Here is a 27,038-nt window from a genome sequence, read left to right as displayed (position 1 = left end):
TTATATTTGACCGTTTCATCGATGCAATTTTATCATTGCATATTAGACATACCGCAGATCCTGCTCTCTCCACAAATGCAAATTCCTCTGTGCACGCAGCCTGGAACGCACGGTAATCATCGTCTTTTTTTCTTTTCGCCATCTTTTCCGTTACAAGGGTTGAAGCGGATAAACTAGTTGGCTATCTGATAAAATTGATTTCTTCGCCTTTACAATGACCCGGACATGCTCGCGAGCCATTGGTTCCCGACCCGACCCACGGGTGACCCGTGAACCGTGAAATGTATCTTCAAAACTAATTTCTGTTTACTTTAAAATGACACAGTATTATTAAGAAATATCACAAGTATTTTAAAATCAGTTCCAAACTGATTTTTTTTTTCAACTCAAAATTGTCTGGGAGCCATATGCCGTGACCGGAAGAGCCATATATGGCTCGCGAGCCATAGGTTCCCGACCGCTGGTGTATAAGAACAAATTTGTGCATACGAACGATTGATGAATGAAACCCAATGTAATTTTGCCCTGGAACAGGTGTACTTATTGCATGAGAATAACTGTAATTATTAATTATGACTAGAACGTAATTTCGCTACGTTGTTACCGACAGGTATGCATCTTTTTATTAATACTCCACAGTACAATAACGTGTTTTCCCTGCGGGATGGGAGAAGACATAGAATCAACGGAACTCTATTGTACGGCCCGCGTGAATGGTCAATGTTTGCGAGTGCGGGCGGGAGTTGAGACACGCGTTCGCAGGAGCGGGCCAGGCGGTAACGCTACATACGTACATGGAATCCGGTAAAAGGCAGACGGCAAACCGGAAGTCATTATTGTGGATGAGAGCAGGACGGTAAAATCAGATGAGACCCGCAAATTGTAACGTGCACGAATAAGTACACACGTTAGTAGACTAGTTAACGTTGTCGCCCGCGGTGCGGAATACACGAGTTCGCGCCCCGGCTGTGACGATCCGGCCGGGGATGCCCTTTCCGAAGGACGGGGGCAATGTAAGGATCACGGATGAATAGGCACGGTAGCTAATGGGTCGGACCTTTTAGTCGACTGGTTAACGTTGTCGCCTCGCGTCCCGGATGCAGCGAACCCCGACTGCCCCCTAAATTTGCTACATTGCCCCCTTCCTGTGGGAAGGGCGTCCCCGGCCGGACCGTCACAGCCGGGGCGCGAACTCGTGTATTCCGCACCGCGGGCGACAACGTTAACCAGTCGACTAAAGGGTCCGACCCAGTAGCCAAGGGCTAACGTGTCTACTTATTCGTGCACGTTATAGCCCACTTCTGACACCAATGTAGCGAATTCAGGGGGCAGCCGGGAATCGCCGCATCCGGGACGCGAACCCGTGGGCCACGGGCAACAACGTTAACCAGTCGACTGAAGAGTCCGACCCTGTAGCCAAGGGCTAACGTGTCTACTTATTCGTGCACGTTACATCCCATTTCTGACACCAATGTAGCGAATTCAGAAGGCAGTCGGGACGCGAACCCGTGGTTCCCGCACCACGGTCATCATCGTTAACCTGTCGACTAAAGGGTCCGACCCATTTACCAAGGGCTACCGAGCCTATTCATCCGTGATCGTTACAAAATTATACCGACAACAGCAGACTGCACTGCTGTTTTGCTGTCCTCCGCGACGGAATTTATAACCGGATGTTACGTAGCATATCACGAAACAGAAAAGATGGCGGATTAATTTTATTGGAATTTGAATTGACAGAATTACACGATTAAACAAACACAAAACACATTTGTGCAATTTTTTTTCTCAATACAACATCACCATAGCAACCCATTTAGTTTAGTTCTGTTTTTTTAACCGTCCTGCCGTTTCGTCACGCAGTTTGTGGTTTTTCCTGTTCCATTTTGCCAACTGCCATTTACCATCTCCCACATTTCATGTGAATGCAGCATAAGAAAACAGTCCCACGCAGGGCTCTAGTTCAGTCCCCGGTGTGACAGCTCTTGGCCATATATTCAAGCTAGCAATCCTCACTCACCAACAAAGACATGGCTATATGATATAAAGTTATACATGGTCTCTTTTGTTGCACAAGGTCTTTTAGTTACTCACTGTGTGATTGGTGACTCAATTTTAACAGGGACATTAATTGCAAAGTTACAAGCAATGGTGTCCTTGACTGCATTATATAGTGTGTGGCAGTACAAGAAAGAAAGCCATTTATTTTTTGTCATTGTACAGGTTACAATGAAATGGGTCCTCTGCATTTAACCCATCCTATTGTATAGGTGCAGTGGGCAGCTGCAGTACCCAGGGACCAACTCCAGTGCTTCTTTGCATTGCCTTGCTCAGGGGCACAGGCAGGAGTATTTAACCCTAACATGCATGTCTTTTTGGTGGTGGGAGGGAACCGGAGCACCCGAAGGAAACCCACACAGACACAGGGGGAACATGCAAATATCATGTAAAAAAACAAAAAACAAACAAACCCTGGTACAAGTAAAACACACATGCATCCCACATATACAAACACAGATAGCCCAGTGCAAAACCTGCTCAGTGACCCTTGGGGGTTCTTTACTAGCTAATTTCTATGTCTATGTTGTGGGATTGGGGACCAGAGGCAAGGTTGTAGGCAGGTAGCTGACTCACTCTCAGGCTGCATGGTGGTGATGTGTACTCTGCTGTTAGACCTCAAGGGACCCCCCCCCCCCATCCTCAGAATGGCATTTATAGTGATTGTGACTGCCACACAGCCTTAGACAGATCTTGCCGAAACTATAAGCTTTTGTTTTATTTTACCCCTCTGCTTATGTTTTATTTGACTTACTGAGCTCTTCTAAGCTGAGTGAGTCAAAGATGGTATTATTTATCATAAATTCATGTTGAATCTTCTGTCAAAACATTTACTAACACTTCTGACAATGCTTGACCTCTTTGGTTAGACTACTTTAAAGCTCACATAGCAGCTTTAACTATACTAACATATTAATTCTGGATCCTGTTAGTTGAGGTCAAAGAAACATTTGAATAGTCAAGACTTTACCCTTGTTAGTCAAAACAGGAGTTGTCTGTTAAATGCTCTGTCAAAAAAATTGTGGTAAGAAGATGGTTGGATCAGACTATGTGAATGAGCCACATAAGAAATGAAAATAGTAAGGAATGAAAATGGGTTAAGAACGCAAACTGAAGCTCTTTCTACCTTCATTAGGATATTTTCTATACATTTTAAAATGTTTTATGCTTTGCTATTTAAACATATTTTATTGATGGGTTGTTTGATTTCTCCTATCGAAAATGTCATTCAAGCTAACAGTGTAAGATTTTGAAATTAGAGGATTTTTTTACTTTTGTTACAACAGTTTATAGACCTTCGTTGTTTTATCCCAGCAAACATATACGTCACAAAAAAATTAAAAATGTGTAGTAAATTCGCAATTATCTCACAAATATCAGCTTTGCTTAAGTCATGGTTTCATGTGTTGACATTAATTACCCAAAACGTAATGCTTACATGTGTAAATAGCTTAAAAACGCAATTCGGAAAAAGTGTCTAGAATTAGTGTGTCCTCAACTCAAGAAATCTGAATTATGTAATAAATCAAGAAAAATCTGTTATCTCACCTGATTGTTGTTGTTTTTAAAGATTTTTTTGGGGTATTCTTACAGCGATAGTAAAAGGCAGACAGGAAATGGGAGCGAGAGAGGGGTATGACATGCAATGAATGTCGCTGGCTGGAATCGAACCGGCGACTGTTGCGCCCATGTGGCCGTGTGATATGCGCTGTAAGCATTCGGCTACAGAGGCGCCCCACTGTCGCATTATGTGTAATGAAACGCCTTGACATCCCACATAGGATTATCGCTGATGTAAAGTAAAGCGATTGTAAGCAAACATTGCTGAATGAATAAGGGCCTATGGCTTAGTCTGACATTAATACATAGTATAATACATAAGATAACAGTGCAAGTAAGTGCAAGCATAACAGTTTGCTTTTTACTGAACTGAACTTGTCCCTGCTGCATCACTATATTACCTTTCTCTACCCCTTGCAAGAAACTCCTCACTAGCTATTGGCTCTGAACTTTGTTTAACAGTAGATGCCTCTGTTAAACAGAATTTACCTTAAAATATCCCAGTATCCTTTTTTATTGTTTCACCATCACTAAGTGTAGTCATTAAGTGTTTGTAGTTACTGTATTGTCTCTCTTGCCTCTTGGATGGTTGAGCACCTATTGCATGCCTATCTTTCCTGGAGGAGGAAGCCTTCCTCAGATGCTCTACCTGAGGTTTCTCTCATTTTTATCCCTAAAATGTCTTTTTGTGGGTTTTTACCTCATCTCAATCAAGAGTCAAGTCAATTTTATTTGTATAGCCCAATATTACAAATTACAAATAAGAGGGTAAAATGATGTAAGGATGAGGATATAGGATAGAGAGTGTCATTCATTTATTTTTTCTGTATCTACCTGTTTCTCATTGTGAATGTAAAGACTGCTGAGACTGTAACTATGCAATAAACAAATTTTAATTTAAATTGAATAAAAAACGAGCATAATGACCACGTTAGCATCTCCTTTTTAATTATGGACATGCATGTAGACAAAAAAAAACTTCAAAAATATGTTTTTAATTTGTTCAATATTGTATCTCATCTCATCATCAGCCGCTTCTCCGGGGTAGGGTCGGGGTGGCAGCAAGCTAAGTAGGGCACTCCAGACGCCCCTCTCCCCAGCAACACCCTCCAGCTCCTCCTTGGGGATCCCAAGGTGTTCCCGGGCCAGATTGGACATGTAGTTCTTCCAGCGGGTTCTGGGTCTACCCCGAGGTCTCCTCCCAGTTGGACGTGTCCGGTAAAACTCCAAAGGAAGGCGCCCAGAAGGCATCCTAATCAGATGCCCAAACCACCTCAACTGGCTCCTTTCAAGGCGAAGGAGCAGTGGCTGTACTCCCGAGCTCCCCCCGGATGTCCGAGCTCCTCACCCAATCTCTAAGGCTGAGCCCAGACACCCTATGGAGGAAACTCATTTCAGCTGCTTGTATCTGCGATCTCATCCTTTCGGTCACCACCCAAAGCTCATAACCATAGGTGAGGGTTGGAACGAAGATTGACTGGTAAATTGAGAGCTTTGACTTTCGGCTCAGCTCCCTCTTCACCACAACAGTCCGGTACAATGTCTGCATTACTGCTGATGCTGCACCAATCTGCCTGTCAATCTCCCGCTCCATCCTACCTTCACTCGTGAACAAGACCCCGAGATACTTTAACTCCTCAACTTGATGCAACAACTCATCCCCAAACAGGAGGGAGCAATCAACCATTTTCCGGTAAAGAACCATGGCCTCAGACGTGCTGACTCTCATCTCAGCCATTTCACACTCAGCTGCAAACCACCCCAGTGCGCGCCGGAGGTCACGGTCTGATGAAGCCAACAAAACCACATCATCTGCAGAGCAGAGATGCAATTCTGGGGTTGCCAAAATGGACACACTCTGCACCTTGGCTGTGCCTTGAGATCCTGTCCTTGAATACCACAAACAGTATCGGAGACAAGGGAAAACCTTGGTGGAGCCAGACACACACTGAAATTTGTTTGACTTTGTGCCAAGAATGCGGACACAGCTCTCACTTTGGTTATACAAGGACCACATGGCTTGTAGCAACTGCCCTGGTACCTCATACTCCCGCAGGGTACATGGTCGTAAGCCTTCTCCAAGTCCACAAAACACATGTAGACTGGCTGGTCAAACTCCCATGCCTCCCTCAGCACTTCTGCAAGGGTGAACAGTTGGTCCGTTGTTCCACGGCCAGGACGGAATCTGCATTGTTCCTCCTGGATCCTAGTTATGACAATCGGTCAGAGCCTCCTTTCCAGTACCCTAGAGTAGACTTTCTAAGGAAGGCTGAGCAATGTGATGCCCCGATAATTGCAGCACACTCTCCGGTCCCCTTTTTAAATATGAGAACCACCACCCCAGTCTGCCACTCCACAAGTACTGTCCCTGACCTCCACGTGACACTGAAGAGGTGTGTCAGCCAAGACAACCCAACAATGTCCAGAGCCTTCAGCATCTCAGGGCGAATCTCATTCACAGCTGGCACCTTGCCACCGAGAAGCTTCTTAACTACCTCTGAGACCTCTGCCAGGGATATGGGTGGGGCTTCCCAAGTCTTCAAACTCTACTTCCTCCACTGAGGATGTGTTAGCCGGGTTCAAGAGCTCCTCAAAGTGTTCTTTCCACCACCCGACAACATCCTCAGTCCGGGTCAACAGTTCCCCTCTCCAGGTGAAGACAGCCTGAGTCAAGCCCTGCTTCCCCTTCCTGAGTCACCGTATGGTTTGCCAGAACTTCCTTGAAGCCAGCCAAAAGTCCTCCTCCATAGCCTCGCCGAACTCCTCTCACAGCCGAGTTTTTGCTTCTGTGACCGCTGAAGCCACAGCCCTTCTGGCCTCCCGGTACCTGTCTGTTGCTTCAGGAGACCCCTGGGCCAACCAAGCCTGAAAGGCCTCCTTCTTCAGCCTGATGGCTTCCCTCACCATCAGTGTCCACCAAAAAAGTAAATATTGTATGCCAATAATAAAAAGTAACAATATGAACTATATGCCTACAAATTATCATTTTAGGAGAGACCTAGTATTAACATTCATGCCCTGTCTATGAGTCCTCGAGAATCTTTTTTCTGATGCAACTTTCTGTCAAATAATTACAACTGTGCATCATGGTGTAAAATTGATCCTGAATGCCAGTTATCCTGACCGACGTTGACAAATATCCCAGTATGGGGACAAAAGTCTTTCAAGTCTAAAAATTAAATGTAGTTCAGTCTTTACAATATTTTATTAGTAACGCACCGATACTACTTTTTTACTGCCGATACCAATTCCGAATATGAATGATTAAAGGTAGAACGAGTAGGATTTTCCTAAAAATCAATGCCCAAGACCGAATGTTTTCAGTACTTGACGGTCCCTTGCCTTTGCCTCTAAATTAGTGGATAGAGACCTGATCTAGAGTTCCGCAAAGACTCCAGGAGACAGCTTTGAAGGAAAGCCTCTGTTTGGTGTGGCATTTCAGCATTCAGCATAGTTGGTTTACCCCCACGTTTACAAACAAATTCATTTCTTGGTCGTCATGCTTTATTAACTGCTGCCTCATGTTTTCCTGTTCCCCGGGGAGCTAGTTTGCAGTTTTCATTGTTTCCCTGCTATTTTTGTGTACAGATATTAATACTAGTTATGAGAAATGCTTTCAAACACATGAGTATTAAATGTCAGCTAAATTATCATTGAGAACAATCTTTAATGTGGTTATGGGCATTGTAGTGTTGATGGTATCAATGCCTTATACCTAAACCTAGCCACATCACAGAGATATCTGTAAACACAGCCAAGAACACCCTCTCAGGTATTGCTGCAATAGGAAATGTTCTAAGTGAAATATCACACTAACAGTGTAGGCGGCCAGGCTTGGATTCACCCTCTGGTATTATGGAGTAAGCATGATGGGCCCAGATGTTTCAAAAGAGAAGACACAACGCTAATTACCGTGCATATCTTTAGACTTCAAGCACGAAGACAAGCCTAAAGTGAACAGCTAATATTCGGGATGAGACCTATCTCTGGCAGAAGTGTCGGAGTTCTTTAGCTAAATTCTCCCTCTCCACAACTAATCTTCTATGAAATCGTAAGTGACCTTCGGGTGGCTTAGGAACTGGACTTGCTCTATGGAATTTTTCAACAGGAAAAGAAAAGTGTCATTTTGACTTGAGAGAATTGCCCAAACCACAATGAAGAAGCATTGTGTTGAAGTGTAAACTTCTTTGGTGCACTCTGAAAATTACATGGCAAATATTTTCCCTAGCAGATAAACCTTCAATAAAATTATTCAAATGAAATCTAACAGAGCTGATTATGCACGCAGTGTGCAGCTGACTGTGGTAGTTGCTTTCTCCCCCAACGGCTTATCTGTTCATGTGCTTATAATACTTTTTTTTTTTTGAGCAGGGCAGACAGATCTGGTAGGGCCTGTAGTTAGACACAACATGCCGTCACACACTCAAGAGACCAGAGGCTCTTTCTTCCCATTTCTTCATCCTGATTTAGAACAGTTTAGTCAGTGTTTTTTTCCCTTTCTGATTCATTTAAGGACATGTGGTCTACAGCTGACAGGCTGCAGGGGCAACAGAGAACAGGGCCTACAATCCAGGTGATTTGTCATTAGATGAGGTTCATTAAGGAAGACAGTGTATTGTAGGAATAACTACTGACTTGGTACACAGACATGAGTCAGGTAGAGAGAGCTCAGAACACTCAATAGTTGTGGTGATAATGACGTTTATGCATTACCTTTTAAAAAAAAAATATGACATTTCAGAATTCAACCGTTTCTCCTGTGATGCAGGGCAGTTTTGTCTATTTTGGCCCCTTACTGCCAAAAATGGGGGAGCTTTCCCAGTTCCCGTTCTGTGATGTCACGCCAAAGTAAAGCTCAGTTAAAAATGAATTGGAAAAGATAGATGGTGTAATTATGAGCACAAACTGCCTGACTTTGGGAGAATATGGATGCATTTTCTATTTTTCTTGACGTTACTGGAAAAAATAAGCTCTATCTGGTGTAAAATCTCAAACAGACTTTCTATAACTGTACACAGTCCATTTCCTAATCAATGTTTGGGTCATTTTACCTTTTGCATGGTCCTAACAAAACTGCCGAGGAATGCTGTACTCAGTCCATCTCCTAATCAATATTTGGGTCATTTTACCGTTTGCATGATCCTAACAAAACTGCCAAGGAATGAATGAAAATAAACCGTTGTGTGAATACACACAGATGTGTCTTAAAACCAAGATGGGTTAATAAGAAGCCATTACTTTCCTTACTGAATTTAGAGCACTTTTCAGCACAGCATACCCCGTAAAACCGACACATTTTGACTTGACCTTAGTCTCGATGCTTCAGATCTGAATGACTGAGTTATTTCCCACTATGACCTAAAATGGAGCGATATCTCTCAAGTCCACCCACTCTCTTTTTTCAACTAAATGTCAGTTTTTTGGACAAATTCATGCAAAACGTTAAAAGAAATTGAGCTTTCTTCATCTGTCCATTTTATTGCCAAACCTGTTACACTAATCACAACAGGCTTCAAGGGAAACAAATTATTCCATAAGCCACGTTATCTTAAGGAGGTTTTACTGAATGTGTCTTTCATAGCAAAAACTGTGGGAAGAATGAATTACTGTACCCTTTCCTTAAAGCTGAAATCTGCCATTTTTCTCCATTATTAAGTTATTTTATTCATTTGAAACACGATGAAGATGTGACAATTCCGTTGGACAGGCAATCAGTATTACAGTAGCACCGTGTTCCAATATAGTTTGATATAGGAGGCAGTGAGAAAGACCTGCTGGAACTTCTTGGACAACAAACCAGCTATAGCAGCCATTGTTGCTCATGTGCCCCCAGCTCAGTAGTTAACTTTTCCCACTCCTTGTAAAAATTAGCTTGGCTCAAAGCTAACACATGCAGCCCAAAATGTATTGCAAACTTCATCAGACTATATTGCAAGAACTCTTCTGTAGTAATATTGATTGTTTGTTGAACAGAAGCATCGCCACATTGGCATCCAATTTCAATCTTTTTCCCTGCTGGAGTTCTTTCCAACATTTGCCGCTGCACCAGTGTTCATGCGACAAAACATTTCAACAGTCGTATACGGTGACTGGAGACTGTCTCCAACCATGGCAAAGAAGGCAGCTAGTATTAGGTAACCTCACTCTATGATGCTGATGGATAAAATAATGATTTATCAAGGGAGAACCTTTGTAGATTACAGCTTTATAAAGTTCTCCCTACCTTTAATCATCCCCCCCCTTTTTCTCCCCAATCATATCCGGCCAATTACCCCACTCTTCCGAGCCATCTCCGTCGCTGCTCCATCCCCTCTTCTGAGCTGGGGAGGGCTGCAGGCTACCACATGCCTCCTTCAATACATGTGGAGTTGCCAGCCGCATCTTTTCACCTGACAGTGAGGAGTTTCACCAGAGGGACGTAGCATGTGGGAGGCTCACGCTATTCCACCAAGTTCCCCCCCCCCCCTGAACAGGCGCCCCGACCGACCAGAAGAGGCACTAGTGCAGCGACCAGAACACATACGCACATCCGGCTTCCCACCCACAGACACGGCCAATTGTGTCTGTAGGGATGTCCGACTAAGCCGGAGGTAACATGGGGATTTGAACCAGCGATCCCCGTGTTGGTAGGCAATGGGCAATGGACCGCCACGCCACCTGGACGCCGGCCTTTAATCATTTTAACTTGTGTTTTGCTATGGCTGACACAGGAAGATAAGCTTATTCAATCAACTCAGTTACATATTGCTTTTTGTCTCTTTCATCTCATCAGATTAGTCATATTGTGAGACTGGTAACTGAATAGTATCACTAGATGAATTCTTAGGTGGGTAATTGTGGTATAACCACATTATTGATTTTGCCACGTCATCCACCATCTATGGATGGTAATTCCTGCCGTTTCCAACAGCAGCACAATAGCGAACCCAAAGAAGTAGTTCTAGGAAGAGTATGGAAATAAATTTAGATACAGAGCAAGGGGATGGAGAAAAGACAGGGATTAAGACACCCATTTATGAGTTCAGTGGGAGATGGTGAAGAACAAAGGAGAAAACTAGGATAAATGCAAGCCACCCAAGGCAGCAGTGGCAACAGTCACTGTAGAGCAATGCAGAACACCATTTCAGAGTTTATCCCCAGATCCACAGGCTGAACCGGGACTATGAAGGTCTGAGTTAGATTAAGGATACTTATCTGGGTCATGCTAACAAGAAATACAAAGAGACATCTGATCAATTTTTTTGCAGATCATTAACTGGTCAGTATTTATCATTACACTACACAATTTTACCTAGTTGGACCCAGTCAAAGACCACTCGGTCTTTTCAAATATTCAGACCCAAAATAACATTAGAGTCCATTTTTGAAAAAGAAATTCAAAATAAAATCATGAATTAATCCTAAAAATGAAAAAAATATAACATTTGAGACAACGCCTTGACGGGTTGATTAAAAGTACATGAACTAATAATGGTAAAACTTTGATTTCTCACTCTAAATTTTTGCTAAAATCTTTACATTTAATGTTACATTTTATTTGTACTTTTTTGCAATTAACCATTCGAAAAGGCCTTGCCTCACATGCGTACCATCAAGGCCTAAACATAAAGAAAAAAATATAGTCTGAGATGCCATAGCAAATCTGGAGACGTGACGATATCCATAGTGAAACTCAAGGCTAAATATTCACCCAAAATATAATGTGAAAATGTTCAAAGTGAACAATTGTAATCCCATGTATATATAACAATAATGACATTTTACATACTGAAGGTGTCCCATATTAGAAACGTGGTTCTCCAAGCAACACTGTTCAGACTGTCCTTGGCATCAGGGCGACAGGAACATTTTTAAGTGAATTTTTAAATTGAGGTGCATTGCCCTTTAAGTCCAGCTTATCCTGAATGACTGGATGGCTGACCTAATTTCTGGGGTTAACCAGCTGGAGCAGATATGGATGAAATGTGTTTGGCTTTAAGTATATCATAGCATTCATGTGTGATAAGGTGCATGTCTGCGTTTTAATATTCAGTGCATGCATTAAGTGAAGAGATACAGGGGGCAAAAAGAGGAAAAACTGAAATCAGCGTTCAAATGAATGAATTATTAATTGTGCATGTAAAATGACAGTGTAATAAGTTATACAAAATGCAGAATGTTGCACCATAACCACTGTGTATCATGCTGCTTTATAGATCATTACAGAGAGCAGGTTGATTCACTATATTTTGAAGTGGTTTATATGAACTCATAAGAAACTTACCACAACTCAGTGATGATTTAAGGACTGTTCACGTTCACATGAATGCATGTAGCTGTAGATATCAATTTTATCAGGGTTAATAGAGTCAAAGTGTCCTTGATAGCTCTGACAGAGTGTTGTGTCTGAGATACCTTCAGCTCAAAGGGAAAATGTTCAAGTCGCTGATGTTGACTAGACAGGTGATTTACCATATGCTCAAGCAATGCTCTGACCCAGCACTGACATACACGCCACATATATGTAGTACCGAAATAATATCCATTTCTTTAAAAAATGGTTTATAGTCATTTGCTCATTGATGTGATTTTTACCATGAAAAGGTATGTTTAGCATAGTGGAATCTCAGGACTACCTACAGTTGCATGCAGAAAGTTACTTCAACATCAGTTGATGTACTTGATCTAAGCCCTGGGTACTACCTAGTGTGCATTACTGCCCTGGGGAACTTGGTACTGTGCACTTGTCTTTTGTGCAAAATTCAGCATTCAAAATGCTCAACCAAAGATTTGCTCTTTACTCTGTGAAATAAGAATTTAATGTGTTTCACTGTTAAATTATTTTACCAACCAATTATTACCAATTATTTTACCTTCATATATCTTATAATTCCATTATAATGCTGTTATCCTCTTTCAATGTTGTATTCTGTAAATTGTGTACACACAACATCCATTGCACGTCTGTGTCTTAGGAGAGAGATACCTCCTCTTTTGCTCTCTCTGAGGTTTTTCCCTTATTTTTTCTTCCTGTTAAAAGGTTTTTTTTAGGGAGTTGATCCTTATCCGATGTGAGGGTCTAAGGACAGGAAGCCCACTGAGGCAAATTTGTAATTTGTGATAATAGGCTATACAAATAAAACTGACGACTTGACCAACCATTTTGATAATTAGATTACATTTAATTCAACTATATTATGAATCTGGTATCTAATGTCAAAAAATGTATTCCCAGATATTGTTGTGCAAACCCTCCAAAGGATAAAAAATTATTTTCAGAAAAAAAAGAAAAGAAAAGGAAAGGCAATTTCAAGTCACTTGGAAGCTGTATATACAGTACTTGATGACATGGACTGGGAATGAGTGACTGGGACTTTGGGTGAACATAATGTGGCCATAGCAGGCCTGGGAACACTGAAGGTGCTGAATTTAAAGTGATTAATCCTTCCTCTCATTTGCACAATTTTTATCCTGTGTTTTTTAATCTTAAATGGATTTTCCACAAATCTATGTTTTGTGGCTTTCTTCTTGCTTTGCATTTAATCATCCTCTCTTTTTGTTTCCAAATGATCCTATTTGATTTCCTCCTCCATTCCCCTGGCCTTTCCACACCTTCCCACTACTCTAACCTTATTCTACCCCTTCCCTTCCCCGCCACCTCGATGCACTTTTCCTCTCCAGCTGGGTTTGTGAAGTCGCCAATGTCTGAGATTAAGCTTACGGGGGACACCTTTGAGCTGTACTGCGACGTGGTCGGTAACCCCACCCCGGAGATCCAGTGGTGGTACGCTGAGATCAACCGAGCTGACTCCTTCAAGCAGCTGTGGGACGGGGCCCGCAAACGGCGGGTATCCATCAACACAGCCTATGGCGCCAATGGGGTCAGTGTGCTTGGCATCACACGCCTCACTCTGGAGGATTCGGGGACCTATGAGTGCCGGGCCAGCAACGACCCTAGGCGCAATGACCTACGGCAAAACCCTGCCATCACCTGGATCCGCGCCCAAGCCACCATTTCGGTGCTACAGAGTGAGTGGTCTATGTGCTGTAGTGCCTAGATGGTGAACAAACTAGCAGTTACCTTGTCTAAACCACCCTACTCCATAAAACCCCTTGACAGCTTTCCTTCACTGCAGCGATCATTGGCCAGACAGAAATAAAACAACCACGAACCACTCAATTTTGCTTTCAATAATTGTTTTTTTTTTGTTTTAGATTTGAAAAGTCGTAAAATGTTTTTGATAATCTCTTATACTGATGTTTTTGTGTCTGTCATCAATATGTAGATTTAAACCCACTTTCACTTAAGTCTTTAAACTCCCTGCTTCTCCCAAAATCCTTTGAGTTATATAGATCAGTGTTTCCCAACCCAGTCCTCAAGGAACACCTATCCTGCAGATTTTCTTTGCAACCCTGAATAGGTACCTGTTTGTAGTTATTCAACGAATCAGCAATGAATTATGTCAGCTGTTGCACACCTTGCATAATTAAGTGCTGAGATGATTGGTTGAGTAAGTACAAGCAGGGCTACCTATGCAGGGTTCCAATGAAAATCTGCAGGATTGGTGTTCCTTGAGGACTGGGTTGGGAAACACTGATATAGATGACCACAAACCCAGAAACCATCCCTGTCCCCATCTACACTCCCTGTTCTCCTCCCATGTCAAACTTTCAAAAATTTGATTTTACTTAGTATCGTAATTTTAGCCATTTCTTATCCCTGGGTTTATTTGTGATGTTTTTTTCTTCTTTCTGTTTAGGTTATGTTGTGTTTTTTTGCGTTGCGTGGAGTGTTTTATTTCCTTCAAAGCCCCGTCTGCAACATGTGGCAACCTAGTGGTGCTTTGAAGTAGTGCCACGTTTGATGTAGCTTCTCATTCTGGGCAACAAGTAGATGAGACTGTAAGAAGACACAAGGAGGGAGCCGCTCTGGTGTAAAGAGCGATCCCTGCTGTTAACGCCTCCCTTAGAATAACAAACATCACTGGGTTTCATATTTGTCTGGGTTAATCCAATAAAGGATAAGACCGTTTGAGGGTCTTCAGTGTCTTTTTCCTCACTCGCTTGAGAGGGAGGCTTCACGTTCACAAATGGCGGGTCTCTCTGGGCCTGCCTGTGCACCGCGTAGCCTTGTGCCTTCTTTGCTAATGTGTGATTGTGAATCAGTAATGACATTATATCCTCTTCTTTTTTTGCCTCTGCTGTATGCGTACAAACATGATGAATGTCAAGTGGACCCTTTTAATCTGGCCATGCTTCAGCACCCCGCTCACTGGAGAAGGGGCAATGTTGTTAGTCACTGTGAGGCTCCGAGAGGCTTAGAGGAGTCTGCTGCTTGTTGGGCTCTTCTGAGCATTAGCTGCTGATCGTGCTGCCTTACAAATTTTGTTTGCTAAGCCATTCGATTGTGACCGGGTCTCTCTGTGACACTTCAGCAACGTTTTAAAGAAGCATGCTGGCAAGCCCGCACTTGTCTTACAACCGAGCAGTTTGTAAATCAGCAAATAAAATGTACTCAACTAAGTGTGACATCTAAATTCAAAACTTAACCTCACCACAAATATTTTGTCATTACTGAATGTAAACATCCTTCTTATATGCATGTAATACTTTCAAGTTAATGCATGTATATATAATGGGCTCGACATAACGGCAAGTTGATGTGTGATGTAGTTTGTAGCTAAAGAATGTGCTGAAATGTGACTGTCATGTCATAGCCTTCTGGATGTGGCTCATTTTAATTTGTGGTTGTGCACTCTAGCTCACTGTACTGATATTCTTTCCCATATGCTGGAAGATTTTGAAGGCTACTGCTTTTTGGCACGGATTTTTTTTTAAATATATGCAGCATAATTCATCACATATGCCTATCCTATATAGGTATCAGCGGACTTTGGGAGTAAAGGTATACTGTGCTGTTCCATACTATGTCGCCCTTAAAAAGGAACAGTCAACATTCAACACACTGCCAGACCAAAACTAGACAAATTGATGGGGCATCTTTTCTAAGAGTGTAGGAGTGGTGAACCAGATGGCTAAAGCTCAAGTGGCTTAACTTTGTCCTTGTGTCAGCAAGCTATCACCATATTGCACTCCCTCCGGTACAAATACTGTAATGTAGTATAACATTAATATAATCGCCTGGTAGTATGTTACAGTATATATAACGCTCCCCTAAAAGCAGAGATAGCCAAGCAGAAAGTTTCATCTCATTGATATCTCCTCTGAGCAGATGTCCTACAAACAACCTTCCAGGAAAATTGCCTGTGGACCACTTTGCTCTCTATGTCAAATGTTAATTTATGTTCCTCGTGGTTTGGTGTGCCTGTTTACCTAGGATGCTATTTATAGAATATGTGTGGGGTTTTTTAGCATAGTGAGAGAGAGAGAGAGAGAGAGAGAGAGAGAGAGAGAGAGAGAGAGAGAGAGAGAGAGAGAGAGAGAGAGAGAGAGAGAGAGAGAGAGAGAGAGAGAGAGAGAGAGAGAGAGATCCCCGTGGCTACTGGATCTACAGAAATGTAGGAAGAAGGTGTCATGAATGCTAATAGAAGTCAGTCGTCGACCCCAGTAGCTACCCTCTATCTCTTTCTGCTTGGTAAGTGGGCTTCTGGCAGCCAATGGTAAGATTATGATGCTGCGCTCTCTGCTCCTCCCCTCTGGGGTTCCATGGTTGCCATGGTTGGCCCGCCCTTCAGGAGGAGGAGGAGGAGGACGTCACAGCATAGGAAGCCTCCCCCTCGATTCTCAGGGCAAAGTGGAGGTTGCCTTGTGCTACAATGACACTTTCTGAATGCCCTTGAAAAATGACATTGTCCACCAGCCCGCTCAGAATCCTATAGAACGAGACGCTTAAGGGTTTAATACTAGTGATTTAAATATGATGTGTAATGTAGAGGTTTGTTTACTGTCATGTTTAATATCATACCATTATTTTTTTAGCATATTTATCTGCCGTCTTCTGACTGCATGCTGAGAATAGGCACTTACAAATTTCTTGTGTTGCAATAGCACCTAATTATTTTGTTAGCAATTCATGTAATTCAGATTGAGTTGCATTAGACAAATATGTTCTTGAAGAAAACTGTAGTGCAGTATACTTTACAGTATAATGGAAAATATATCATCCCTGAAATTCAGTGATAAAAGATGTGTAATTAGATTGGCATACTATTGGATTCTGCTATAGTGTTGATTTTGAAGTAGTATAGAAAGTAGTATAGAAATACTTTTTGTCTTGTGTGGCTTGTGAGTCGATTAAAAGAATCTCACAAACTCAGCAACTTCATCGAACAACGAATATTACTGTCGGTAAATTAGTTGGCAAATCACTTACATGAAACATTGAGTTTTTACACTGAAGTCATTCGTAAGCATTGAAGTTAGAGATCCTAATTTTTGAAAGCTTGCGGTATTTGCTTTTGCTAAATTACATGAACAGTCAGATGACAGCAATTTAGGTAGGAAAGTGGTTGTACTTGTGTAGATATTTAAGTCTAATGTTCTTAATGGCCTTAACGTCTGATCTGAGATAAAAGTGTCTCATGTATTGTAAGTATGTTAACCTTTTGATGGTCGATAATGAAAATCTGTGTAGTAAGTGGGATCAAGTGAGTCTGTACACTAATGTTCATCCAATACAGAATCATACAGAGAAATATGGAGAAAAATACAAGACACTGTTACGTCAACAATCAATATACTATATGAGACAAGTAAAAATCAAGGTCAAAGCAAGGCCTCGGCAGTCATAGATAACACAGCCCCAAAAAGATATATACATAGCCATTATTTCAGAAATTAGGATTTGATTCTGCTCATTCCAGCTTTCTTGTGCTAATATGTTTTGTTTGTGTGTTCTGTGTGCAAATTTATCTTCAGTTCACAACCACCCTCCTACACAGGTCTCACAAACCTACAGCAGCGCACAGCCTACAGCTGCAAGCCAGCATCGGCGCAGTTTCGAGCCCCTGTTCTGTGATAAGGTTTGACTGTCTGTCTTCCAGAGCCAAAGATAAATGCCACTGATCAGATCATCCTACCAGTGGACACCCCTGGGCCATCTGTCACCTTGCAGTGTAACCTGACCAATGCCCATAATGCCCACGAAGAAAGCTTCCTGATGAAGAATGGAAAGGAGATCGCTGGTACAAGGACGGGACTTATAACCACGGTGTACAGGTGAAAAACAGTTTGTGTCTAAGGGCAGTGATGGACTTTTTTTTGTGAGCAATCTCAATGGTTTGCACTTAGCAATGAATGCAACAAATTGTTTTAAATTATTTTGCCAACTGGTATTTTTCCAAAATAATTACCCACCTTATCACTGTTTAAATAGAGTCATTCATCTAACCATAAATGGAAAACCGTATTGTAGCCTAGAGTCTGAGTTAGTTGTTGCTTACTGCTCTCACACAGTATATCCATTGAAAGAGAAAGACACTGGTGCCCTGATTAACATACCAAAGACTCTGCCAAGTCACAAGATAATATCAATTGGTCACTTCCTTGTCACATTACATCAGTGATACACAAGGAATCCCAGCTAAAAAGTCAATGCTGCGCTTTCTGGGGCAGCCCATTTTTAAAAAAAAATTTTGGTAATAAAATCATGGCGGTCTGCCATGGGTTGTAATTTATCAAGACAGTTGTAAATTGATGTAAATGTAAACCACTGATTATTTGCAGAACTGAACTGAAAAGTATCCTAGATTTATTGCAAAATAAGTGATGTGCACAACAGTAAATGAAACCTATGGAGTAATTTGATATTTTGTATTTTGTTGTAGAATAAATAAGCCAAGGGCAGACGATGCTGGGGAATACATGTGTGTTTACACATTTGCAATGGCCCCAAATGCCAATGCTACGATTGAAATAAAAGGTAAGGTTTCTCTGGTCACGCAGTAGAGCTGGTTCATGTGGTCATTCAAGTCAATCATAACACAAATGTATCCTGATAAAATATATGCTGTGGCCCAACAAATGTTTCATATTGTGTTTGCTACATATTCGTTTTTGAAAAAGCTTCGGCTTTACTTCATTCTGTGTCATCTGAATGCGCTGTTTTATAACAAGTAAAAGTGAGCGAGAGCTGAAGGTGTCCTGTGAAAGTTAACAACAACCTAAAGCAACGTGTAGGGAGGGAGTCCTCACTGACAAAAATGTTTGGACTCATCTAGTGTAACGGTGATGACAGGGAGCAATCCCGAGGCTGTTGTCACTCCGGTCTCTCAATGAGACAACAGTCTAGCAAAGGAGACAGGCAGGGCACACACCAAATACCCAAAGACAAGACTACAGTAGATCTTCTCTATGAGAGATTCTACATTTTTAACAACATTCTAAATTTTTTTGAACTTGTTTCAATTTAATTTTAATATTTCTGAATCAAGAACTGTTTTCATATAATTTTATAGATGTTTAAATGAGTGCCCTAGTGGAGTCCCTTTAATGTGCACAGACGCTAAGCTAGAAACTACATGTTTGTTTCATTCAAGCCGACAGCTGAGCTGTCGGTTTGAATAAGGGATCTTCTGTAGCGAGAAAGGGCAAGTGAAAACCCTGTTCAAGAGAGGCTTGCCTGTGTGTGGTGCTTAAGCCAATTTGCTGTGGCATGGCTATAGTGCATACTGAGCATGCCCTGCTTCTTATTTCGCGGCTGTCTTAAAGTGCTGCCTGATTGCATAACATGGGTGAGAACCGTGTGTGTTCCGCTTCCGCTGGTTTATGTGATGACAGGACTCGTCACCATTCGAATTACAGCGTTCTAGCCATTGGCAGACTGCAGGGCTATGGTTGCTTAGATTTGCTGTCGCTTCTCATGAGAATTAGTTTTTTTTTTTGGGTTGTTATTTCCTTTTTTCCTCTTTTTTCACTAAAGCCACAATGCATGATTTTGCACTGTGGATTCAGTCTTTGCATAAACAATGGGGAATGTATGTAATATTGTTCTGCAGTAGGTACCATGACAAACTGCATGAGCTTATCAATGCAATTTCTATTATAATCAAGTGAGCTTGCTATTTTCTATAGGTCTTTAGAATTATTATGTAGGTAGCAAGCAAACCACCATGATTTTAGCAATCTTTGTTCTGTGATCCTGGCAATAATTCACTGAGCTCCCTCACCTACAGTGTCCTTGGCACACCATTCCTTGCAGGACTCAGCTCAGAGGCAACAGATGGAGGGTTGTGTGATGTTGTGGGATTAAGGCCCTGAATCCGGTCCCAGCCATCTCTATGGCAGGAGCGGAGTTTAATGTTTGTGAAACTAAGCTTGCCAGAGATACATATAACATACCTCACAGTTCACACATTTTAGTACATTTCTTACTGCCTCAAATGCATTTCAAATATACTGTGAAAGAAAAATTACGAGATTGTTCAACTGTATGTAATCTTCACTATTAACAGAAATACTCACTATAAACACATCATATTCAAATATGTGGTGACAGGAAATAGAAACTAAGGAAAGCCTGACAGCTCTTAATCATCCTTAGTCTTCTTTCCCCCAGCCTTATTGACAGCTATGACCGTGCTCCTCCTCAGACATCTCTATTACATTCATACACCAGCACTCTGCCTCATTCTAGTACAGGCAGATTAGTAATCACAGGCTGTCAGGAGTGTGAAATGGAGGATTCTGCCTGTTTTGGCACCACTCACAGGGCTGCCTGCACTGTCAGTCACTGGCATAATACAGTTGGGATAAGGCAAAGATGAGCTTGGCCCCTCCCCGGCTCAGGGGACACGTGTACACCGTAATTAGAGTGGAGTGATGTCACCAAAGACCTCAGACCTGTCCTGCTCCATCATCCACGCGCATAGCCGAAAACACTCCCTCAAGGCCCCTCCCTTATCCTGCCCAATTGCACGGGAGGAATTACCATAATTTGGAGGATTAGTGAAAGAAAAGACAGAATGATTGTATTGTTGTTGCTTTGCAGAATAAAGGGAGATATTCTTTGCCTGGAAAGCATGACGTCTCTGAAATTCACTTTTAAAAATGTGCCACAAAGATTGTGATCAAGGGACCTACTTGCACAAAGAAGAAGCATATACGTACATACTTGAACTGTTGCAATGTTTCATTAAATATCCTTAAATTTCATACCATATGGTTTTGCAGTAATAATGTATCAAATTATTCATTTATCAATCGTCCATCAATTGCTCATCTGAGATAATTCATGCTACTTTACTTTTTCTCAAAAGCTCTTGAATAGGGTTCACATTGAAGGATTTATTTTTAATAAATACAAGTGGAGCCTCTGTTAGAAGGCAACGTTTGAACTCGTATTCCTGTGGCCTGTTTTTTTCTGAATTGCACTGATTGGAGATGTGTTCCCTTCAAACAGCAAATAAATAAATAAAATTGGTTATAACTTCTCATAGGAAATGTGAGCTTTACAGTGAAATTACCCAGGCATCCAAAAATCCCAATTACACACCTCTTCACTTCCATGGGCCACTAATTAATAATTTCATTTTCATAGCTGGAAGAGGTCCTTATACTTCATTGTTCATACCATCTGGTATGAGTTAAAATGCTCCTTTGACTGTCTAATCGCTGCCAACTCAGATAATTAATCTCAACCTTTTCTATTCTATTTTATCTTTCTAGCTTCGCCCCTTATTACTGGACACAAGCGAAGTGAAAATAAAAAAGAGGGAGAAAACGCAATGATGTACTGCAAGTCTGTTGGTTACCCACACCCGGTCTGGACGTGGCGTAAACTGGAGGGGACATTCTACACGGTATGTCTTTCTCCCCAAGTCTTTGATTTGAAAACTGTGTGTCCCATTTTGTTCTCCTTTGTTAAACTGCATGCTGTATCTTACACTGTGCAATGAACTCCTGGTTGCAGGACATTGACAACTCCTCAGGACGTTTCTTCATCACCAGCAGAGAAAACTACACAGAGCTGAATATACTGAACCTGGATATAAGCACAGATCCTGGTGAATACCAGTGTAACGCCACCAATGTGATTGGCACTGCAGCTGTTACTTCTATTCTGCGGGTGCGCAGCCATCTAGCACCACTCTGGCCTTTCCTTGGTGTGCTAGCAGAAATCATAATCCTAGTAGTCATCATCGTAGTGTACGAGAAACGCAAGAGGCCAGACGAAATCATGGACGGTAAGAAAACTTCCTAATGTCTTAGCAGAGATGGGCAAAAATACCCCATGAAGTATATAGTTACAAATGACAGTATTTTTTAACAAGAATTATCAAAAAAATGTTTGCCAAAGTGCATTGTTATATTTTGTATGCAGTTAAATACACATTTTCAAAATGTATGTCCTATAAATTCCATACATTTCATGTCTGCAGTCTAAGCAAATTAAAAGGAAAACACGGATATTTTGGTGTACAAGGTCTCTTATTAAGCTACTGCTGTACAAGAAGACAAATATCAAATTTACATACATATCCTAATTTTAAAATACTGTATGTATTTATTAGATGGCAATCGCATCATCTAAAGTAATTAAGGTGATGCCACAAATAAGGGTATCAACAACTTCCACACATTGGTGTTGGATTCACTCCATAGCTTTCCTGTAATTTTATGTTTTTCCAGAGATCGAACAACAGGACATAGCTGGTATAGCCATGTTTTATTTGGGAAAGATTTCTGGGGCAGGGGGATCCCATTAACTGTTAAACCACCTGCTCTTCCTTAGTAGAAACAACACAGAGAGTGACAGTGAAAACAAAGAAGGAATTCTCTTTGCCGAGATCATGAATATGATTCACTACAACACAGACAGATTTCCTTGCATATCGGTCGTACATGCCACAAGGCTTTTGGCACCATACTTCCCATACAATCTCTGCATTCTGGATATTTACGACCATCGTCTTAGTCGTATGTTACAAATCTAACTTTTCAAGGGGGACACAAGATTGAGAACGTCAGTTTTGATGTCATTTCTTTTTTTAATAGGTCTGATCTCTGCCAGGAAGTATTACAGTAGTAATAAATTATCCTGTGATGTACTTAAATATTTTTAGACCTGCAAAATACGAGTTGTGTATTTATTATGTAAATACTACATACATAACTATATGCATATGTAGAAATGCTGCATGTGTGTTATCGGAGGAATTCATGCTTATTTGTGAAGGCATTAACAGCCTTGCAGGAAAACTACAGATAGGTTCAGATCTGTTATTTGCCAAAAAAGTTAATTCGACACCAAGAATCAAGGCAACTGAGCGCATGTCAGTGAATGTGTTCATTCTTGGCTCCAGTATTTGGGTAGTGATTTTCCACAAAAGCTAGATATTTTACCAAGCGGTGAAGTTAAACAGTATCTCACTGGAGCTGTATCTCGCTAGAGGCAAGGATGCAACAGGCATAAGGATCAGAGCTGATCAGACCTTAAACTGCAGGGAAACTATACGGTTGCTGGTTCATTTGTCATGAGGTTAACTCACGAGTGGAGACTTGCAGTGAATAACTGACCTCGATCAAGGGACTCCCTTTGTTACCACTTGAGCGGTGCTGCAAGAGGGTGATTGCCACATATAAATCACATATTAAATGCATGCTAATATGACATTTACAGATGCCCGTTAGGTCAGTAACAGGGGGTCCAGAGCTAATCTTTCCGACAGTTTGCTATTTCTGTGCTGTACTTAAGACTATTATAATGGCTCATTTCACATATTGATAACAGAGAAATGGGCTGATCAGCCCGTGGTTAGATAGCATCTAATATCAGGCCCAATATTTGACTTATATGGTTACTATTTTTTCCTCCTCTTTCCAAATGGCATCATAATCTAAATCGGTGGTAAGTGAGAGATCCTGCATGCTTCCAGAGATTTTTTTCTCTTTGTCAATTTGTATGTTTCTACCAGCCTACAATTCATCAAAGACCATTATGATCTTTGCTAATGAGATATTCACGTCACAAGTTATTAAGCGAAACTGAAATGATATCGTTTTCCATTCACATTCTGTTTAGCAAGGGCCATACAGTTTGACATATATTCCCTGATGACAGCCAAACAGTTAAATAATATCCTTTAACTTATTGAGGAGTGTTCATTTATAGTGTTGCTACTATAAATCACACTGATCAGTTGCTATATGATATGCAGTACCTTCAGATAAATTTAGGAATGATGATTTAAAAAGTAATCATATCCAAAAAAGTACCTTCAGCTGGAAACAGCATAATATACAACAGTATATGTAGATCATTCTACCTCCCTTTAATGTCAGCCCACACAGTGTTTTTATTCATTATACACTGTGGCACACAACACGGAAATGATAAATGAAAAATATATGCAACATTCTCCGCATTGTATATTTATGCATAACTACCAAGGTAAGCACGGAACATGGCTGCCAGTTGGGTTTCATCTATGTGGGAGATGAAGAGATTAAGGTGGATTATATTTGCCATGTTTATGCCATTCAAATCAGGAATGAGGACTCCCTGCTTACTCTGTGCAGTCTCTCTAAAACCTCCTTTTAACATCCTGTATTCCCGGGGGCTTTGTCCCCTGTCTACTCTGTGCGCATTATAAATTCTGCCCTCAGCGTTGCTTAGCTGTGTTCGAGCACTGTAATAGTCATTAGGGTTTGGAGGCAGAATGTAAAATTTTGCTACTGAATTTTGAAATGCCAGATTTTTTTGTGTGCAGTGATTTTGAAAATAACAAGTTATTTTATCAAAAAAAATTTGCACAGATGTGCTATTATCTACAAATGTACCCAATGCAATTGGCTGTTAAAATCAGAAGAATCAGAATCAGATTATTCTCACGTGATAAAACTAGCTGTAGGCCTTGTTCTACAGTCAGTCCCATGCAGTAAAGCTTTCAATTTGTGCCATGTGCTTGCAGTCATCATTTTAAATATGGCTTTCGCTTCAGAATCAGAATCAGAATACTTTATCTGTCGATTTTAATGGTGGGTGGTATACAGAGGGGGGGAAATGGTGAAGGTGGTTTGATCTGTCAACAGATATCCCTACTTCAAATGATCACACAACCATGTTGTTTTGTCTAACATTATAACTGTCATGAACTGCTCCATATTAACGCTGTGGAATGCTGCTGCTGCTGCTCTCAGATGTATAGCTGCATGTCTAAACAATCTCACTGTGAATGGTTACTTATCTGTCCACATATTCTCATCTGTATGACACAACACCAATCACCTTCTCAACCTCAGACTGGGTCTTTCAACTAACTCGTCACTCCTCCTGCAGTACAGAAATCAAATTACTGTTGTCAATTGTTTTTTCTTTCAGCTGTGCTTTATGCCATTACCCGGTATGATTTATCATATACATGAAAGTATGATAAATCATACACACAACCCTTGCTTTGCCAATGGGGGAAAATGATTCAAATGTTGTACATTATCACTGACTCTGTGCTTTGGATCGAAATATGGGTTCATTTGAACGTGGGGGGATACCAAAGAGTGGATATTTAAAAGAACTAATCACTGTTGAGGGAAACTTTTTCAGAGGTGCAACACCTCTATTCCAAAATAGTCAAATATTATGTTATTGTAGCAGGCCAATTCATGGTTAATTTGAAAATGGTTTTAAGTAACCTGGTGAACCATGTGGATCTCATAAATTTCTATTATATGCACATCTTCTCATTCCGAGTTTTAGAAGAATCCGTGAGCCTAAGGTGGCTTCTGAATTTAGATTTAAGTTAGCTTTATTTGGTGTGGTTGTTTGTCATGATGTGTAATATTTGACTCCTACTTTGTGTTTTCTCCGTTTTCTTCCTCACTTAAAGATGATGAACCAGTTGGACCAATGTAAGTATATCTCTGTCAATTATAAATCAGTTGTTTGATACCTATAGAAGTCATGGGAGCTGCTGCAGTTTAAAAATTCATTAACTTAACCATACTTAATCAAAATTATTTCTCTTCAAGGAAAACAAATTCAACAAACAACCACAAAGACAAAAACATTCGCCAGAGGAATACAAAATAAGCTATTTGCCCAATGAAGTGAGTATTGTGGGGAAGGATAATGCAAGAACTTTTTAGAACAATAATGTCTATACTAACACCTTATTTTGAATTTTCTTTCACAGGTGAGATTGCAAAACTGCATATTTTGACCACATGAAGGTATCAGAGGGTGAAGGCGCTCCAGGCAGTTTTTAACAAAGCATATCTTGTCTCTACTTATGAGAAACAAAATCAGCATAACACTGGCAACAAAGAAGAACATAATGGCTGTCTTAAGCATGCCTTATTCAGTCTTACATGAAGATTTCAGGACGAAGACGAAAATGAAAACCACCATAGAGGTGTACACATTTTTAACGTGCTGTTGATGTCTCCTTCATTCATTTTATCATGTCCTCAAATGAGGTGATCCTTTTTGTATTATGAACCATGTAAAATGCATGCAAGATAATTACGCAATAGGATACTCAGAATAGACATTTTCTGTTGTTATCCCTCATGTATGTGTGGCTTTTTTTGCATCCAAAATTACCTATGGTTTTTATGGAGTCATCCTTGATGAAAAAATACTGTTTTATTCTTGAAAAATTTGTACAGCATATCATCGTCATTGAACAATGTTTGATTTTGTTTCCAGAAGTCCACTTTCAACAGAGCTTCAGTCATGAGGCAAGGGCTTCGATAACTGGCAGTATTTAATTGAGAGTGCTTACAGAAAAAGACTACTGTGTGTTAAAATAGCTAAATGAAAACGAAATAAGTGTATCCTTTTTATTTTCGCTCCCGAGTAATTTAGGTGTCTTGTATGTGTTGCGGTATGATTGTTTAAATGACAGAAAACCTGTAAAAATATAATAACTTTTATATTTCGTAATTTATTTCATTGATTTATATATTTTTTTCTCTCTCTTCAAATGTACAGCATGGCTATAATCCTATGCAATATGTATTCATTTTATATATATATATATATATATATATATATATATATATATATATATATATATATATATATATTTCTATAAATGTGTGGAGGGCAGTTTTACGAAGTGAAGCTTTAATAACGTGGGATCACTTGGAAGCTGGCTAGCAAAATACACTGCTGTAGCTGCATGACTCCTATCAATACAGTGTATCTATGTGTGTTGCAGTGCAAATTGACCTGCACTTGGGTGGGAACTGAGGGACCAGAGTATATAGCCATGATCAAACATGAGACCAATATTTTTTTTCTGAATTAAAGCTCCAAAATAAATCCATTTTATTAATTTTTTTTTTGTTTTGTTAGTCCTTCTTCAAACATGTAAAACAAAACATTTGCTTGGGCCCTACACCATAACAAGATGTGAAAAAACATTTCAAACAAACTATACTGGCAGCACAAGAGGAGCACCCACCACCCTCAGGTGCTGCCTACACATAGGAGAAAAAAAAAAGACTTGACCTTTCCTCCTCTTGTTGTTGTTGTCGAG

General features: G+C 40.7%; 1 protein-coding gene across 3 annotated transcripts in view; it reads left to right on the top strand.

The window, feature by feature from the left end:
• nptnb (neuroplastin b) overlaps nt 1-26,808 on the top strand; it is a 35,687-nt gene extending 8,879 nt beyond the window's left edge. The window contains exons 2-10 of one of the 3 annotated variants that reach the window (XR_008810168.1): nt 13,279-13,626; nt 17,601-17,775; nt 18,384-18,478; nt 21,223-21,356; nt 21,467-21,740; nt 25,383-25,404; nt 25,525-25,602; nt 25,689-25,971; nt 26,204-26,808. Coding sequence is in view for 2 of the 3 variants with exons in the window: in XM_056278822.1 (XP_056134797.1) it covers nt 13,279-13,626; nt 17,601-17,775; nt 18,384-18,478; nt 21,223-21,356; nt 21,467-21,740; nt 25,383-25,404; nt 25,525-25,585 (1,109 nt within the window). In the remaining variant the exon portion in view is untranslated. Of the gene's footprint in view, nt 1-13,278; nt 13,627-17,600; nt 17,776-18,383; nt 18,479-21,222; nt 21,357-21,466; nt 21,741-25,382; nt 25,405-25,524; nt 25,603-25,688 lie in introns of all 3 variants that reach the window. The other 2 variants (XM_056278822.1, XM_056278823.1) reach the window with 2 other exon arrangements.
• Nucleotides 26,809-27,038: the final 230 nt, after the last annotated feature.

The sequence above is a fragment of the Lampris incognitus genome, chromosome 4 (genome assembly GCF_029633865.1).
Source record: "Lampris incognitus isolate fLamInc1 chromosome 4, fLamInc1.hap2, whole genome shotgun sequence".
Taxonomy (NCBI): Eukaryota; Metazoa; Chordata; class Actinopteri; order Lampriformes; family Lampridae; genus Lampris; species Lampris incognitus.
This window is presented reverse-complemented; position numbering and strand designations above follow the sequence as displayed.